A 17,069-nucleotide genomic window follows, 5' to 3' on the forward strand; every position below is an offset into this window, starting at 1 on the left:
TGCGCCACCCAGGCGCCCCTATTTATTTCATTTTTAAGTAATCTCCACACCCAATGTGGGGCTCAAACTCACAACCCCAAGGTCAGGAGTCGCATGCTCCATCAACTGAGCCAGCCAGGCGCCCCAAAATGCCCATTTTCATAAAATGCAACGTCTTGAGGTTACAAGTTTCTTTTCTTTTTTTTTTTTTTAATTTTTCTTATGTTTATTTTTGAGAGAGAGAGAGAGAGAGAGCGCAAGCGGGGGAGGGGCAGAGACCGAGAGGGAGACACAGAATCCGAAGCAGGCACAGAGCCCGACGCGGGGCTCGAACCCACGAACCACGAGACGATAACCTGAGCTGAAGTCAGAGGTTTAACCGACCGAACCACCCAGGCGCCCCGAGGTTACAAGCTTAGGAAGCCAGGCAGTGGCCCCAGGTAACACTCCCCCAATTTAAGGAACACCCTGAGAACCGACCCGCAGCACCTCTTAGAGCCCTGGCCTCCGAACCACCTGTGTGCACAGCTCGCCCCCCAGTGGCAGATCCTGGAATTGCCCAGAAGCCGGCGCCACTGCAGGAGGAGAGAAGGGATTTTCCGGGCAGTCCCCAGGAGGGGGGACTTGATCCTCAGTGTGGAGAACAGTCCAGGCTTAAGCAAGGGATGAACCTTCTGATAGTTCACACCTCAGAAAGACCTCTCGAGCCACTGCATGGAGAAAGGACCTCGCAGGACCTGCATGGGAGCCAGGACCCGGCCGGCCGAGTCTCCAGGTGGGGGACCCCGATGGCATCCGTCAGGTTGGCCCCAAAACAGTGGGCTTGAGTGCAGCCTCCCCAGCCCTGAACCTTTCACGTGACGCCACCAACTCTTTTGAGATCCACACTTGACCCCGCAGGGCAAGTATTAAATTATCCCCATTTTTTTTTTCAGATGAGGGAAGCCACCCTCGGGATTTTATTCACGAGAACATTGCGAGCACTCAATAAATTCTGGTTGAAAGAAGGACCGTCTGAGCAAACAAAGGAATTGCAGAGGAGTGCAACCATCTCAGTTAAGAATATTCCAGTTCCTGCACGATTGTAGGGACCGGGGGTCACACCACAGCCCGTTGGCGTTGGGGTTTGGGGCTACAGCAAGTAGAATCGGGACTTCTACTGTTCTAGAACATTCTAGCATCATCTAGGGTACAGACACAGTGTCCCTGGAATTCCAAGGCGGGGGATAGCTGAGTGAGCAGAAGTGATCGGGGAGGCTTCCTGGAGGAGAGGGCCTGGCTGGAATGGAGCCTTGGGTGATGCCAGGAGTGAGTGAGACAGGAGGGAAAGCTTCCATACAAGCCATACAAGGGTAACGTTTATTCCACGAGCAGACTGGGCAGATGGGGGAATGCAGGACACAGTAAGGAAGAGTAAGGAACAGTAAGGAACAGTAAGGAACAGTGCAGAGTTCCCACATACGGCAGGTCTCGTGGTACCTGGAGGAACATCTTTCTTTTCTTTAATTTTTTTTTAACGTTTATTTATTTTTGAGACAGAGAGAGACAGAGCACAGAGCATGAACGGGGGAGGGGCAGAGAGAGAGAGGGAAACACAGAATCGGAAGCAGGCTCCAGGCTCCGAGCCATCAGCCCGGAGCCCGAAGCGGGGCTCGAACTCACGGACCGCGAGATCACGACCTGAGCCGAAGTCGGATGCTTAACCGACTGAGCCACCCAGGCACCCCGGAGGAACATCTTTAAACTTCAGTAGTTGTGTGATTTGTTTTCCTGGATCCTGGAAAACAGGTAACTTGCCCATTGGACCCGCAAGTTGAGATACAACCGCTTTTTTTTGTTTTCAAAAGAGAATTCGTTTTTAAAAGATGAGTCAAATTTTAGAAAAGCATGAAGTTAACAGGGTTACATGGTAGGTGGGGGTTAGGGTGTCGAGTGCGCGCGTGAGGGAAAAGTCTGAGCCAGGGACGCTTTTGGGGATTCCTTAGACCAAGGCCACCCTGAAGGCTGGCAAAGGGTCAGGGGCATTTCACTCGCGGAGCCCTGGATGAAGTCATCGGATGTGTTTGGGCTCCACGGCTGCACCCAAAAAACGAATCGGCCGAAACGTGACAAAGACATTCAGAAGGAAGTTGTTCACACGATGAGCCACGTGGAGGGCAAATCTGCTTCTTCATCCCGTGTTCCCTTGGGACACACACACACACACACACACACACACACACACACACACACACCGGAATGCCCTCTGGATGTTGCCTTTTTTTTTCCCTTTTTATAAGCACATAGAGCTCTGTGCACACGTGTAAAAAAACGCGTCTGTGTTGAGGCTCAGGCCCAAGTGTCCGGTCCTCAAAGGTCATCGCACTCCGGTTCGGGAGTCCTTGAGCTCCGCTTCCCAAGGAGAATAAATGTGGGTTTGAAGGGAACCGTCTCGGAAGCCTGGACTCCCCGCGAGCTTTCGGCCTGTAGGTCTATCCGAGAGCAGGCCCAGGCCGTGGAGAACATTCTCTCCGCCCCTTTGTGAGCGCCCCGCTCCCCACCGCCCGCTCTGCGGCCGGCAGACAGAGTCCCCCGCTGCCCTCAGGTCCCCACCGGAGGGACACCGAATACTGGTTTACAGAACTAATCTAAAGGTTGAGCAATCCTGCTGCAAATGGGTGACTTCCACGTTGTTGCTTTCTACACATGTGCAGGAAGGTCGAATGGACCGGTCAGCTGACACATCAGCAAAAATACTTTTTGATGACAGACGGCTCTCTGACTTTTGCTCATTACTCACGACTATAAGAATTGAGTGACACCACCATCAGGACATTCCTTCTGCCCCCCGGCTGCTTATTCGTGTAAACAGGGCTTCTCCGTCTTCCATCTCCGAAGAATGGAAATGATGACAAATGTGGTCTCCTTCTGGCAAAAAGTTTTTGTCAGTCAAGGACACATGAATTCACGGGGGAGGACGCAGAAGCCTCGTTCGCCTCCGCAGGAGGTGTATTTCCGGGCAAGTAAGAACCACAAGGAGATTCCACTCCGAATGACTAAAAGGTTTTAAAATACCGAGGGGCTGGCCATTACGCAGAGCAGGTGACACTCTCATGCCTTGCTGCTCCGAAAATTATCTGGCGGAAAGTCAAGAGGCTAACCCCAGAATTGCCGTATGGCCCCTACCAACCCCACTCCTAGGTGTTGTTCCTAATCACCAAAAACTGGAAACACTTTTTTTTTTTTAATGTTTCTTTATTTTTGAGAGAGACAGAGACAGAGTGCGAGCGGGTTGGGGCAGAGAGAGAGGGGGACAGAGGACCCGAAGCGGGCTCTGCGCTGACAGCAGAGAGCCCGACGCGGGGCTCGAACCCACAAACCGCAAGATCACGACCCGAGCCCAAGTCGGGCGCTCAACTGACTGAGTCATCCAAGCCGCCCCAAAACTGGAAACACGTCTAAATGCCCTGCGAGTCCTGACTCGCCCAAATCCCCGCGGCATGTGCAAGCAGCGGGATTCTGCTCCGCAGTAAAGAGAAACAGACGGCTGATCGGTGCAAGGCTTTGCGTGAATCCCACGACGTTGTGCCAAGAGAAAGCAGCGATCTTAAAGGACCATATACTGTGCGATTCCATTTATAGGACATTCACAAAAAGGCAAAACTACCTGGTTGCCAGAGGTTAGGCCTCAGGGGAAGGTTTTACCGCAGAGGAGAAGCAGGAGGGAATCGGGAGGGAAAATGAAGTTGTTCGTTAAGCTGGTTGGTGGTAGTCACTCACGTGTGTGTAGGCGTTACAATTCCTGGATCTGCACACACACGTCAATTCCACTCTGCACACTGAAAACATCGTAAAATACGTATAAAAAAGGAGATGCGTTCCAATAAAGGTTTATGGCTTTGTGATAGATAACAAATGTGACCCATCGATGTTGCTGGTCAGTTGTGTACCTACAATGGAATGGCGGTCCAGCCCCCAAAAATGTGAACCTTTGTGGTCACAAGAAGAAATCAGAACACCTGTCTGCATTTCCAGAGACACTTGGGTTGCAAAGAAGTACAAGAGAATGATTAAAGGCGTATATTATACAATGTTTCGCTGAACTTCTGGGGGAGGAGGAGATACACATTAAAAAGGCATCTGACAAGGAGACCTCGTTTGTGAATGTTTTTCAGGGGGGAGTATCGTCTATAGATCCCATCCGGGGACACCTGGGTGGCTCAGTGGGTTCGGCAACCGATCCTTGGTTTCGGCTTAGGTCACGATCTCACAGTTCACGAGATCGAGCCCGAGTCGGGCTCTGCGTTAAGCATGGAGCCTGCATAAGAGTCTTTCTCTGCCCCTCTCCCCTGCTTGTGATCGCGCTCTCTCTCTCTGTCTCTCTGTCTCTCAGATGGAAAAGTAAAAAGAGGAGCACCTGGGTGGCTCAGGGGGTTAAGCATCCGAGTCTTGATTTTGGCTCAGGTCATGAGGTCACCGTTAGTGGGGCCCGAGCCCCACACTGGGCTCTGGGCTGGCAGTGCAGAGCCTGCTTGGAGTTCTCTCTCTCCACTCCCCCCACCAAACATAAATAAACATTGAAAGAAAAGGAAGAAAGAAAGGAAGAGAGAGAAAGAGAGGAAAAGAGAAGAGGAAAGGAAAGGAAAGAAAAGAGAAAAGGGAAGAAAGGAAGAAAGGAAGAAAGGAAGAAAGAAAGAAAGAAAGAAAGAAAGAAAGAAAGAAAGAAAGAAAGAAAGAAAGGAGAAAAGGTAAGAAAGGAAAGAAGAAAAAGAAGAAAAGAAAGAAAAGAAAGAAGGAGGGAAGGAAGGAAGGAAGGAAGGGACAAAAGGAGAGAGAGAGAGAGGAAAAGAGAAAATGAAAGGAAAGGAAAGAAAGAAAGAAGAAAAAAGAGAAAAGGAAAGAAAGGAAGGAAAGAAGAAAAAGAAGAAAAGAAAGAAAAGAAAAAAGAAAAGGAGGGGAGGAAGGAAGGGAAAAAGGGAGAGAGAGAAAGAGAGGAAAAGAGAAAATGAAAGAAAAGAAAAAAGGAAAGAAAGAAATAAAGAAGAAAAAAGAAAAGGAAAGAAAGGAAGAAAAAGAAGAAAAGAAAAGAAAAAAGAAAAGAAAAGGAGGAGGGAAGGAAGGAGGGAAGGAAGGGAGAAAGAGAAAGAGGCAGGCAGGTAGCAGCCCAGCCCCTAGAGAACAGCTACCAGAAAGGGGCTATTGACCACGAAGAGCCCAGAATTTTCCAGAAGCCCCTCACTCCCCCACAAACAGGCTGTCACCGACGCCCGCTTTAACGTTTACAAAAGGTTTATTACTCTTCAATAGTGAATTCCTTTTAAAAGACGGTAAAACTCATTTCTCTGGCAGTAGAAAAGAGGCAGAGGCCTGCCCCGGGCCAGACGGGACACCCACACTGGCGGGGCGGAGGGCCCTCGTGCGGGGCGACTCGGGGCAGGGCCCCCCGCCACCCCCACCCGGGAGCGGCCGGCTCAGTACACAGGATGACGTCAGTTGAGGCGGGGGCAGGGGGCCCCAGGCGTCTGGGCAGATCCGGGTAGGTCGCGGTCACGCCACCTGCTGGGGCCCGCGTGACGCCGCCGCCTGGCCCGCAGCCCGGGGGGCACGCGCGCGGCCAAAGCTCGGGGCGCCCCCCCCCCCCCCCCCCCCAGGCCCGCACGGCTTTGGCGCGAGAAGTCTGCCTTCCCGGGCTGGGGCTGGGGACAGTAGTGCAAGGCGTGTCCTGCAGGGACCGGGCGTCCGTGTCGGGGAAGGTGGGGGGGGGGGGGGGGGGCGGGGGGAGGCGTGAGTCGTCAGGAGCCCGGGGCCGGGCTCACTCGGGGGAGGGGACCCGGTGCCCGCGGCACTGTGGGTCACCCGGACAGAAGGCTCCAGACGGCCCCGGTTGACGATGCCCTGAGTCTCCTCAGCGGCGGCTCCATCCCTGAGTGTGTCTGCGCACGCCTGCGTACTCGCGTGTGGACACGGGCCGGGGGTGTGCAGCGCGCGGACACGCGTGTGGCAACTGGGGGGGGCTCAGGCTTTGGGACTGGTGGGCGGTCCGCCGAGGGAGTCCTGAAGAAGCGGGGTGCAGGGGCTGGGGAGCCGGTCCGGCTCAGTGGCCACGCTGGGCTGGCTGGTGACGTCTCTGGGACCCGGTCTGGGACCCTGTGGAGAGAGAGGGGGGGGGGGCTGGGTCACCAAGCCCCGCCCCCACCCCGGCCCCGCCCCCACACCCTCCCTCACGGAAACAGCCCCCTCCGTGTCCCCCTCCGTGTCCCCCTCCGCAGCGCCCACTTATCAAGCCGGAGAGGAGAAAAGCCCGGAGTGACATACAGCGCCCCCCGCCCCCCCCCGGAACGCGGTTACGAGGCCCCCCCCTCTCTCACTGGACACTGCCCTCGCCCCATTTCAGAGGTGGGACAACCGAGGCCCAAAGGGACTTGCCTAACACAGTGAGAAGGGCAAGGCCGGGAATCCAGGGCTTACATGCCATACTGTTAACCAGAAACTGGAAACCACCTAAATGTCCACCGACAGAAGAAACGCACTTTTAAAATACACTCACAGGATGGCATTGAGCCTGGACAGCTTTCACAAACAGAAACCCGAGGAAAGGAAAGCCAGCGGCAGAGTGACCCATGTGCCATGACAGCAGGGGGACAACTTTGTTAGTCGTCTCTTGTTCGTGGATATATGTATACAGACTTAGAGGGGAAAAGCCCACACACCAATTTCCCGGCAATGGCTGCCTCTGGGGGAAAAGGTGAACAACCAGGACGAGATGTTAACAGTTAATGCTGTTGGGGCGCCTGCGTGGCTCAGTCAACCGCTTAAGCGTCCGACTCTTGATTTCGGCTCGGGTCAGGGTCCCACGGTCGTGAGTTCGAGCCCCGAATCAGGTTCTGCGTTGACAGCATGGGGCCTACTTGGGATTCTCTCTCTCAATCTCTCTCTCTCTGCCCCTCCCCTGCTCATGCTCACCCTCTCTCTCAAAATAAATAAACTTAAAAAAAAAAAAGGAATTGTTTTCAAAAAGTTAATATTGTTGAGTCCGGGTGAGAGGGAACATCGCATACTATAATTTATCTACTTTTACGGTTTTAAAAGACTTCTCAACACATCTGTTAAAGACAGCGACGTTGAGGGGCGCCTGGGTGGCTCAGTCGGTTAAGTGTCCGACTTCAGCTCAGCTCAAAGCTCGCGGTTTGGGAGTTCGAGCCCCACGTCACTCTCTCTGTGTCTCCCTCTCCCTCTGCCCCTCCCCTGCTCATGCTCTGTCTCTCAATAATAAATGGTAAAAAAAAAAAAAAAAAAAAAAAATTAATAATATAAAATTAAAAAAAAAAAAAAGACAGCAATGCTGAGGAGCACTTGGGTGGCCCAGTCGCTTAAGCATCCGACTCCAGCTCAGGTCATGATCTCATGGTTCATGGGTTCGAGCCCGGCACCGGGCTCTGTGCTGACAGCTCAGAGCCTGGAGCCTGCTTCGGATTCTGGGTCTCCCTCTCTGCCCCTCCCCTGCTGGTGCTCTGTCTGTCTCTTTCCCTCTCCCTCAAAATAAATAAACATAAAAAAAAAAAAAAAAAGAGCAACGTTGATAGGAGGCTTATCATCCGTCTGAGCCCTGAAGAAGAGAGAGGCCTCGGGGCCCAGCAGTGTGGCCAGGACACCCTGAGGGCCTGTGGCCACTTGTGCCTCATTCCCAAACCCCAAGGGCTTGCTTCTCCGGGCAGTGAAGAAAATCAACCCCTTCCCGCCCTCCCGTGTCTACCACCCCCAGGTGGGCAGGACACAGGGAAGGCTTGGACCCCTGTCCCTCTCCCTCCCTCTGGGACGGATCTAAGGCTTCCAGGGTTGAGCCACATTCAAGCCAGGGGCAGGAATGGGGGGAGGGGCGGGGAGGCCAGGCCAGAGTGAGACCAGCCTTGCACCCCTCCCTTCCACCACAGAGAGACCGCATGGGGACACCCAGGGGTGCCCAGAACCTCAGCAACGTGGCCCAAAGAGTCACAACTTAAGAAAGCCTTGCTCAGAAGTACAAAGGGAAACTAATCCCAGGCTGTGACAGGGGCCCTGGTCCATCCCAAGGAAGACACATGTAACAGATCCGCAAGGAACCAGAAGGTGAACCACATTCCTCCTCTTCCTATTTCCTTCCACTTTCATTTAGCTGAGGAATGAAGACTTAGAACAGGAGAGAAATCACTGAGAAGGTAGGACAGGTCCAGGAATATTTCCCTGAAGGGTTTCCATGTACGGCTGTCTAAGATGTTCACTGCACAAAGGCACGGCAAATGGGTTATCATGTTCCGTTTGCCAAGCCCTCTGCCCTAGAGCTGGCCAGGTCTGCCCAAGAGTGGCCGTCTTCCTTCTCGACATGAGAACACCCTTCCGGGCTAGTGGAGGCCCCGTGTCCTGCTCTCTCCCAGGCAAGGCCGCCCCTCAAGACCACTCCCATGCCCAGGTACGAGGCAAGGTGGGGGGCCTCCTCCAGGGACCCAGGCTGAGGCTCCGTGCAGGCTGGGGCCACCATGCCGGGGTTCCAGGTCTGCAGGACCATGGTCACTTCCCAGGTGCCCGGCTCCCAAACCAGAGCCTACAGGGCACTGCTTTCCCCAAGTACCCCACCAGGGGCAGAGGCAGCGTCATCTGGCCTGGAGGCCGAGCTGCCTTCCGCGAGGCAGGGCACTAGAATCTAAGTCAGAAACTTCCCTAACAACTTGGAAACTGGATTCTGGGGGCAAGATACAGAGGAGACCCCAGTTTTGTTTCTGTGTTATTGGGAAGAGGGTGGGGGGGACACTGGAAGGAAAGGGGGACTAGTCTCCAAGCCCGGGGGCCGTGTTCTCAGGAGGACACCCCGTGTCCTGGGTGTCCAGCCCTGGGACACCCTGACGTGCTCGGGCCCCAGCCTCCTATTCCCCAGTTGTCAGGAGGAGCCCCCCCCAGGGCCTGGCTGGGGACACAGCTGCCCCTCCCTCCGCCTCCTCGCACCTGTCAACACAAACAGGCCTGCGCTCACGACTTCGCATTTTCTATTTTCTTTCCGCCTCCGGCCCTGGCAAACGACGCCGACTGGAGGCAGCCAACTGGCCCCAAAGAGCAGGGCGGCGGCCTCCCCCTCGTTCCGTGGCTCCCAAGAAGCCTACTTCAACCCGAGCCCGCGCAGCCCCAGAAGCTCGAGGGGGCGGTGCAGTTTTGAGAAGCCAAAGTGACAGCTGTTATCAGAGGTCCAAAACCCACGTGCGTCCCAGTGACGGCATGGGACACACCTACCCTAAACCCTAGTCACCGTTTACCGAACGTCCACCTCTCACCGGGACCCCTTCGTCGTTCTTGTTTCCTGTGGGGGCGGGGGGCGTGTTTGTGCGTCTGTTTTTGCTGCGTCTGGCCAAGCTACCCTCTCGGGCTGAATCCTGGGCACCCGGTCGGTGCCCACTTGGTGCTTACATTCTTTCTTTCTCGGTCAGTCCTCCCAGATGTATTGAGACTTGTGTTTCTCAAATGTTGGATCGTCCGCATCAGAATCCCCTTGTCGGGGGGGGGGGGGGGGGCAGGGAGGGGTCCATGAAAACACAGATCCCGGGGCTCCATCCGTGTGACTCTATTCCAGGGCAGGGGGGCCGGGGGGGGGGGGAGTTCTAGAAGGATGTGCAGGGGTCTCAATGTCTCAATTTGGAGCCAACTGCTTAAATTCCCAGAGGAGTCCACTGCACCGGAGGTCTGAGAAGCACCTGTGGCCTGAGCCTGGACCCTACGTTTCTAAGACAACCTGGGCAACGACCACGTCAGCCCGCGGAACGCGATCGCCCTCCACCGTCCCCTACCACGCCGGGGGCCAAAGAAACTGCCATGCACTGCTCCTCACGTCAGAAGGGCGGGTTCCCCACCCGCAAAATCTACAAGTACGAATTTACGGTCTGCAGACACCCCAGGAGAAGTTTAGGCTGAAGAAACGGGTGAGGCCCAAAGTGGGTCAAGCCGCCAGAGTTCTATTTGCTACGGGAGGGGAGGGGAGGGGAGGGGAGGGGAGGGGAGGGGAGGAGGGGAGGGGCGAGGCGTTACCTGGTACCCACCTACAATCTTGCTTCTTGCAGCACAGAGCCCTTGGGTGCTGATGTCATCAGGGATTCAGAATAGGCCTGAATGGCCTCCTTATCCTTTGAGCCCTTTTTACTACTACTCCAAAATAAATAGCATTTCTCCTAGAAGATAACCAAGCTAATTTATAGTTGACTCCGCAGCCAAACGCAAAAGGTTCTTCAATCGCCGAAAAGCAAAGAGCGGGGTGTTAAGTCCAACAACCGTTAACGACCAGAGAGGCTGAGATTGGGGGTGGGGGGCGGGGAGTGGGTGCCCTTCACCAGAGACAGAAATGCAGGTATCTTCGGGAAACACGCCTGGTCGGACAGACTAGCCACGCAGGAACAGGGGCTGTCGGCCCGAACATTCAGGCTTTGGACGGGAGCCAGGGTGGGGAGACGGGCCACGGTGGACAGGGCGTATTGGCCAAGAACCCGCGGGCTGAGCAGGTGGCGTTTTAAAGGGACCAGAAACAGCTTGGCTATTTGAAAAGAACAACTTGAGAAGAAAAATTTCTCGGCAATTAAAATGTGCTGAGTTCACCAGCATGTGATGATGATTATTTTCTTAAAATCAGGACAAATCACATAAAACCACGGAAGGCCTAGGGGCGCCTGGGTGGCTCAGTCGGTTAAGCGTCCGACTTCAGCTCAGGTCATGATCTCAGAGTCTGTGAGTTCGAGCCCCGCGTCGGGCTCTGTGCGGACAGCTCAGAGCCTGGAGCCTGTTTCGGATTCCGTGTCTCCCTGTCTCTCTGCCCCTCCCCCGCTCATACTCTGTCTCTCTCTCCTTCAAAAATAAACATTAAAAAAATAAAAAAACACGTAAGGCCTAACGCCTGCTAAGTTCCCCCGCAAAAAAATACATAATGGGATAAATTTCCATTATTTGGCCTCCAGTGACACCTGTAGGGACTGCGTCCTCAGTGAAAACAGACGTCCTTACTGGGTCCGAGGGCGGTGAGGCCTGGAGGAAAGGGGCCTGAGCCAGCGATTTCACACGTGCTTCCTCATTCTCCTTCCCCCTCTGGCTTCCGACGGACACTCAGGAGACAGAGAGGACAGATCCAGCCAGTCCACTGGGTCCCCTGGCTGTGACAGGACACCTTCACTGCTGGAAGCACCCAAGGAGGGATCCACAGGCTGGGAGCCTTGGCTTCTGGTCCTCTCCACCCTCCTAGCGTAAATCAGTCAAAAAACTGTAGGGAGTTTCCTTGCGCTCCCTAGAGCACGAGGTCTGCTCAGCCCGGTCTCCCTGGGCCCCCAACAGGCTGCTTACACCCCTCGATCACCAGGGACTCAAACACCAGAGCACTGGCACGATGAGAGCTCCGGGGCCTTGGCACCCTGGCACCAGGGCCAACCTTTCCCCCTAAAGGATGGGGAATTTGGAAGGCACATCGGGTTAAGGGTCCAAAACCTATGTTAGGAGCCTGGGAAGGTTTATCGTTGCCCCCAGCGAGCAAGCAAGCGTGCAAGCCACCCCCCAAAAAGAGGAGAAAACAGAAGAGTTGTTTGCCAAAGCTGAAGCAAGAAAGCAGGTGCTGCGGGGGCCCAAGGCCCCTCCCACACGCCTTGCCCATCCCCGCCTCAGGGCCTTTGCACTGGCTATTCCTGTGCTTGAAGCACTCCTTCTGTGACTCTGTGCTGACTGCCTCATTAGCATTCACATCTAAGCCTAAATTCTGCCTCTTCGGGGAAGGCTTTCCGGATGCTCTCTATAGCTGTCCCCAGCCCTCTTGAATACAATGCTCCCTGGTCCCGTAGCCACATAGGGCTGTTAGGTCTTTTAAGTGGGGTGAGTCTAGGGGCGCCCGAGTGGCACAGCCAGTTAAGCGTCCAAATCTTGATATCGGCTCAGATCACGGTCTCACTGTCAAGAGATCGAGCCCCGTGTCAGGCTCCATGCGCTGGGCACAGAGCCTACTTGGGATTCTCTCTCTCTCTCGCTCTCACTCTCTCCTATCCCTCCCCTGCTCTCTCTCTCTCAAAATAAATAAACATTTAAAAATAAATAAATAAAAAAATGGGGTGAGTCCGATTCAAGACCTGCCGTAAGTGTTAAAACACACAGCAGATTTTAAAGACTTAACGTAAAAAAAAAAGTAATGTAAAATACAGTTAAATTTGTATTTTTTATGTTGATTGCATGTTCATACGGCCATATTTCGGGCCTATCCGGATTAAACAAAATCTAGGATTAAAATCGATTTCTTGTTACTGGATGGGGCGACTAAAAAATCTAAGTTTCCAATCCCGGATGCGGCTCACGGATTTCTAGCGGACAGCACTAACCTGTCACGTGTCCCGCCACCTTTATCATCGGCGGAGTGATCTTTTCTATTTACTTGGTCGTCTTCTGTCTCCCCAACAGGGAAGCCACGTGCCCCCAGGGCGGGACCGTGTCTGTCTCGTTCACGGCCGCCGTGAACCTGGCACCCAGCAGGTGCTGACTTGACGAGCAAACCATTCAAGGACCAGGTCTCATGACCAGAGCCCACCCAAAGCCCCTCCAAGGGAGGGTCCCCAGGCCTCCCGGGACAGGCAGAAAAAAGTGGTAAATGCGGGACGCGAGGGAGGCAGAGACGCAGGGCAGCTCCCCTGCCCCAGGCAGAGACATGGCACCGCTGCCCAAGGCGGGCTCCAAGCTGAGGGCGTCTGCGGGAGCGACTGGAGGAACGGCCGGGCGAGCCCATCCGAGTCCCGCTTACCCCGACAGGCGAGCAGGGGGCCGTTCGGCCCGGGCCTCCCTCCGGCCGCCACCTACCTGGCTCCGGATCTGGTGGATGATGGGGATGAACAGCAGGACGCAGCCCAGCCCGACGAGGACGTACTGGGCATAGTGTAGCACACTGGGCACCAACACCAGCTGGGTGTAGAAGGTCTGCAGGGGCTCACCTTCCATTGCCCCGCTCTGGGGATGGAGAACAACAGACTAACAGGCTGGGCCGCACTCGGCAGGCCCCGGGACACGGAGGCCGCGCCACGCCACCTCCAGGCCCCCCGCCCCTTACCCGTCTCACGGCCGCCCCCCTCCCTGCGCTTGTGATGGAGCCTGCGGGGGCCTCCGTTCCCTCGGGGCCCCACGCGGGACTACATTTCCCACACTCCCTTGCAGCCGGACAGGGCCACGTGATCGTGTTCCGGCCAACAGGAGGCGGGCCCAGTATGCCGCGACTTCCGGCCGGCCCATAGACACCTGCCCGCGGATTCTCTAGTTCTCTGTCCTCACTCCCTGAAGGTGACGGGCTCTGAGGCTCCCCGGGAGGGCGGGGCCATGAGGCAGAGCTCCGCCTCCCACAACCGGCCCAGCCTGTGAGGTGAGCTCTGCCTGATTGAAAACAAGCTGGCCATGGAAACCAATTTGACAATAAATTTCATATATTGAAAAAAAGAAAAAAAAAAAAAAAAAAGAAAACAAGCTGGCCAGAAGGAACCCTGAAAAGCTGGGAGGAGAGAAAGTTCAAGGGAAAAGCTGATACCCTAGGGGGCGGCTGGGGGGCTCAGTTGGTTAAGCATCCAACTTCGGCTCTCTGGGCACGATCTCAAGGTTCGTGGGTTCGAGACCCGACGAGGGCTTAAACCCTGGCGCTTGCTTCGAATTCTGTGTCCCTGTCTCTCTGCTCCTCCCTCCCCCCACCCCTCGTCCTCTCTCTCTCTCAAAAATAAACATTAAAAAGTTTTTTTTAAAAAAAGAAAAGCTGACACTCTGAAAAGCAACTTCCTCCCTCTCCGGAGAAGTGGTCAAGTGCATTTACAAAATTACACCCTGGGCCAGATAGAGCTTCACATTTTCATGCAGCTTCTGTCTTCCTCACCTCAAGTGATCCTTTCAACTCCGTGGGATAATTGATATAAAGCGCTTGGACCTCAGGAAGCTTCTAACAGATGGTTTTATAGCTCCCCCCCCCCTTCCAGCTCCCAGCCCAGCCTCCCCTCCTCCACAAACAGCCCCCCTCCTGCAAAGCCCACACCGGCCCCTCCCTGGGGTCCCAGACACCACGCCCAACGGTTCCCCCCGCAGGCAACGTGAGACAGCCTCTCACCTCCTCAAACCACATCAACGGCAGGACTACTGGCTCGATCTTCCCTGTTTGTCTGGAAATAAGACCAAAACATTGTGAGTTTTGTCAGCATGTTTTTTATGTCAGGCAGCTTTGGACATGTGATCGTAGGGTCCAGATCAGCAGGGATTTGATTTTGCAAGGACTGGATTGGTGCCGGCTTGAGAGAGGGGTATTTCCTGGCAGGGAGCAACTCGGCGATCTGCTCACATCTTTTTGAATTAAAAACTCACGTCACCTACACGGTGGGGGGCCGGGGGGACTGCCAGCGACCTGGCTGATGCCCACTGGTTCCTTTTAGAAACAAAAGCCCACACTAATTCGGGATGGTAATGCACCCAGCACCTCCTGCTTTCCTTTGGAGAGTCTGGAGGCTGGGTCCACGCCAGAGGGTGTCTACATGACCAGGCCCCAATAAATACCCTGGGCGCTGAGTCCCTAATGGACTTCCCTGGTAGAAGACACTTCGCATGCGTTGTCACAACTCAATGCTGGAGGAATTAAGGGCGTCCTATGTGACTGTCCCAGGAGAGGGTTCTGGAAGCTTCTGCCTGGCTCCCCCAGACTTCACCCCACGCACCTTTTCCTTCGCTGATTTTGCTTGAATCCTTCCTCCGTAATCAATCACAGCCACGAGTACAACTATGTTCGGGGTCCTGGGTGTCTTCCCACTGAATCATCGAACCGGACGGTGGTCTGTCTTGGGGTCCCCCCGACACAACACTGACTAGCTGTGTGACCTTGGGCACGCGACCTACCCTCCCTGTGTCTCCTCCGCCAAGTGGGGACTGCACTGGCACTGAATGCGGCCCCATGAAAAGTGCTCAGAAGAACACCCACCCTATAGAAACTACTCCAAGCTCGTTACTGTCGTCGCTGTTGTTCGTTACCAGCAAACAAACGGGCCAAAATATTCTTCAGCTTCACTGTTTTGGGGTCTGCTTAAAGAAGGCACAGCCGGACGGAGGGGAAAGGGGACCCACCAGGGGGACAGAACCAGAGTCGGCACGAATGGCCAAAATCCTTCAGTCACCACTCTCAGAACTCTCTCGGGCCGCCTGAGACAGAGTGTCGTGCAGGGCAACGAGTTTATACGGCACCCGCCGCGGAGTCGACACACAGAAAACACTAGAGAAACACCACAGGAAGTCCACGCTGGCCCCTTCTTATTTGAGTTTTTAGGAACTGGTGTAAGTTCAGGGCAAAGAGCACGCAACCCAGCTGTCTGGATCTTGCGAGGATGGGGCGCCAGAGTCCCCCGGACGAGCCGCAGCGAAACAGCTCTCCGTGCGGGCAGCTGTGTCTCCGGCTTTTTCCCACGGCCACTGGCCCTCGGGGCTGGCGGGAGGCACCGCTGTTAGACCGGTTCCCTTGAGGCCAGAAGGAGTGGGGGGGTTGGGGGGGGGGTCAGACAGCTGTGTCGCCCAGCACCCAGAGGCCCAGAGAGGTCAGGTCAGGGTAGAGGCCCGGGAGTCCCCACCACGCAGAATCCAGCGGCCCCCGGGGGTCCTGCTGACTTGAGCAACGTTTGTCGGGGATTCAAATTCACTTCCCACAGGTGAAAGTTAAGAGAGCGCTGGTTAAAATCCAGATTTTGAGAAACGCCTTTGAAAATGCACCCGATGGGGCCCACAGCCGGCGTGAGCCCCCTGGTGCTGGGGAGGGGCGGGTCCTGGGCCCCATCTCCACCGGCCTGCCCGGCTTCTCCTAGTCACCTGCTGGCCCCCCCACGAAGTGATGCAGGCCCCAGAGCCGGAGCTCCGGGGTCGGGGGTGGGGGGGGCGGTAGGGAGGGAGGGCAGGCGCCTGGTGAACCCCCTGTGCCATTTCACCACCTAGCACACCCTCGGACAGCCCCCAAACACCCAGATAAAAAGCCAGGGCGAGAGCGGAAGAGAGGAGCGTGTTCTTTCCAGCTGAAAGGCATTTTACAAAGCCGGCGAGATAGATGCTCACATTCCTGCAGCCCAGGAATCTTTGTAGGGGAAGCTTTTTTTAATGAAACTATTCCAAATATGCGTAAAGAAACAAAACAAAACAAAACAAAACACAGAAGCCAGACCCCACCACCACGACTAAACCGGCGCAGCCCCTCGCCCAGCCCCCTCGTTCCAACCGCAGCTGGCGAGGATCGTGGGGGCCCGACGGCTCCCACGCCGCCGGCGGGAAGGCCGACCGGGCAGCTGCCGTGCAAAACAGCAGCTCCAACGCTGAACGCAGAGTTCCCGCGACGCCCGGCGAGGAATCCGCCCCCACGCGTCTGCCCAAGGGAATCGAAAGCGTGTGCACCCACCGGAAACATATACGGGCACGTTCGCTACTCACGACGGCCAAAAGCGACAGAGACCCAGATGCCCCTCAACTGAGCGAGAAAACACGCCGTGTGCGTCCAACGGAACAGGATTCGGCCATAAAACGGAAGACGCTCGGACACCTGCTACGCCTCGGATGAGCCCTGACGCCGGTGAGAGACGCCAGACGGCAGAGGCCACGTCTCCTACGCTTCTATTTATGGGATGTTTCCCGCACCGGCAAATCCAGAGACACGGAAAGTAGGCCAGGGCCTGCCAGGGGCTGGGCGAGGCCGGGGGCGGCTGCTAACGGACACGGGGTATCTTTGGGGGTGACGGACTGCGACGGCCCTGCGCGACTCCACGGATCTGCCTCCAATCACCGGGTTGTACGTTTGAAAAGGGTGAGCGTAACGGTATGTGAATTGTATCTCGGTAAGGCCACGATGCGACACGGAAATAAAGCGAAACAGAAAGGAATATCGGGGCTTAAAATATTCCTCCCACAAAGGGAAGAGTCACACTTTAAAATGCCTGTTGGGTGAGTTTCCATTTTCAAAGACTTGCTTTTGCCAGGATTTAATTTTTTTTTTCCCCCCCAGTTTTCTGTTGAGTGGGAAACCGCTTGGACAGAAGAGTCTGCTGAATCTGGGGGACAGATGTTAAGACAGAAAAAGCGGGGGTTCCGGGGCG

At 55.3% G+C, this 17,069-nt stretch overlaps 1 protein-coding gene across 9 annotated transcripts in view; it reads right to left on the reverse strand.

Moving 5' to 3' along the window:
- Positions 1–17,069, reverse strand: part of SCARB1 (scavenger receptor class B member 1) — a 91,312-nt gene that overhangs the window by 15,770 nt on the left and 58,473 nt on the right. For 4 of the 9 annotated variants that reach the window (XR_009250580.1, XR_009250579.1, XM_058691472.1 and 1 more), the window contains exons 10-11: positions 14,069–14,120; positions 12,790–12,936 (exon numbers count right to left, since the gene is read on the reverse strand). Coding sequence is in view for 7 of the 9 variants with exons in the window: in XM_058691472.1 (XP_058547455.1) it covers positions 12,790–12,936; positions 14,069–14,120 (199 nt within the window). In the remaining 2 variants the exon portion in view is untranslated. Of the gene's footprint in view, positions 1–5,967; positions 6,106–10,016; positions 10,146–12,789; positions 12,937–14,068; positions 14,121–15,967; positions 17,025–17,069 lie in introns of those variants that run through there. The other 5 variants (XM_058691469.1, XM_058691468.1, XM_058691471.1 and 2 more) reach the window with 4 other exon arrangements.

This window comes from Neofelis nebulosa, chromosome 11, assembly GCF_028018385.1.
Source record: "Neofelis nebulosa isolate mNeoNeb1 chromosome 11, mNeoNeb1.pri, whole genome shotgun sequence".
Lineage (NCBI taxonomy): Eukaryota > Metazoa > Chordata > Mammalia > Carnivora > Felidae > Neofelis > Neofelis nebulosa.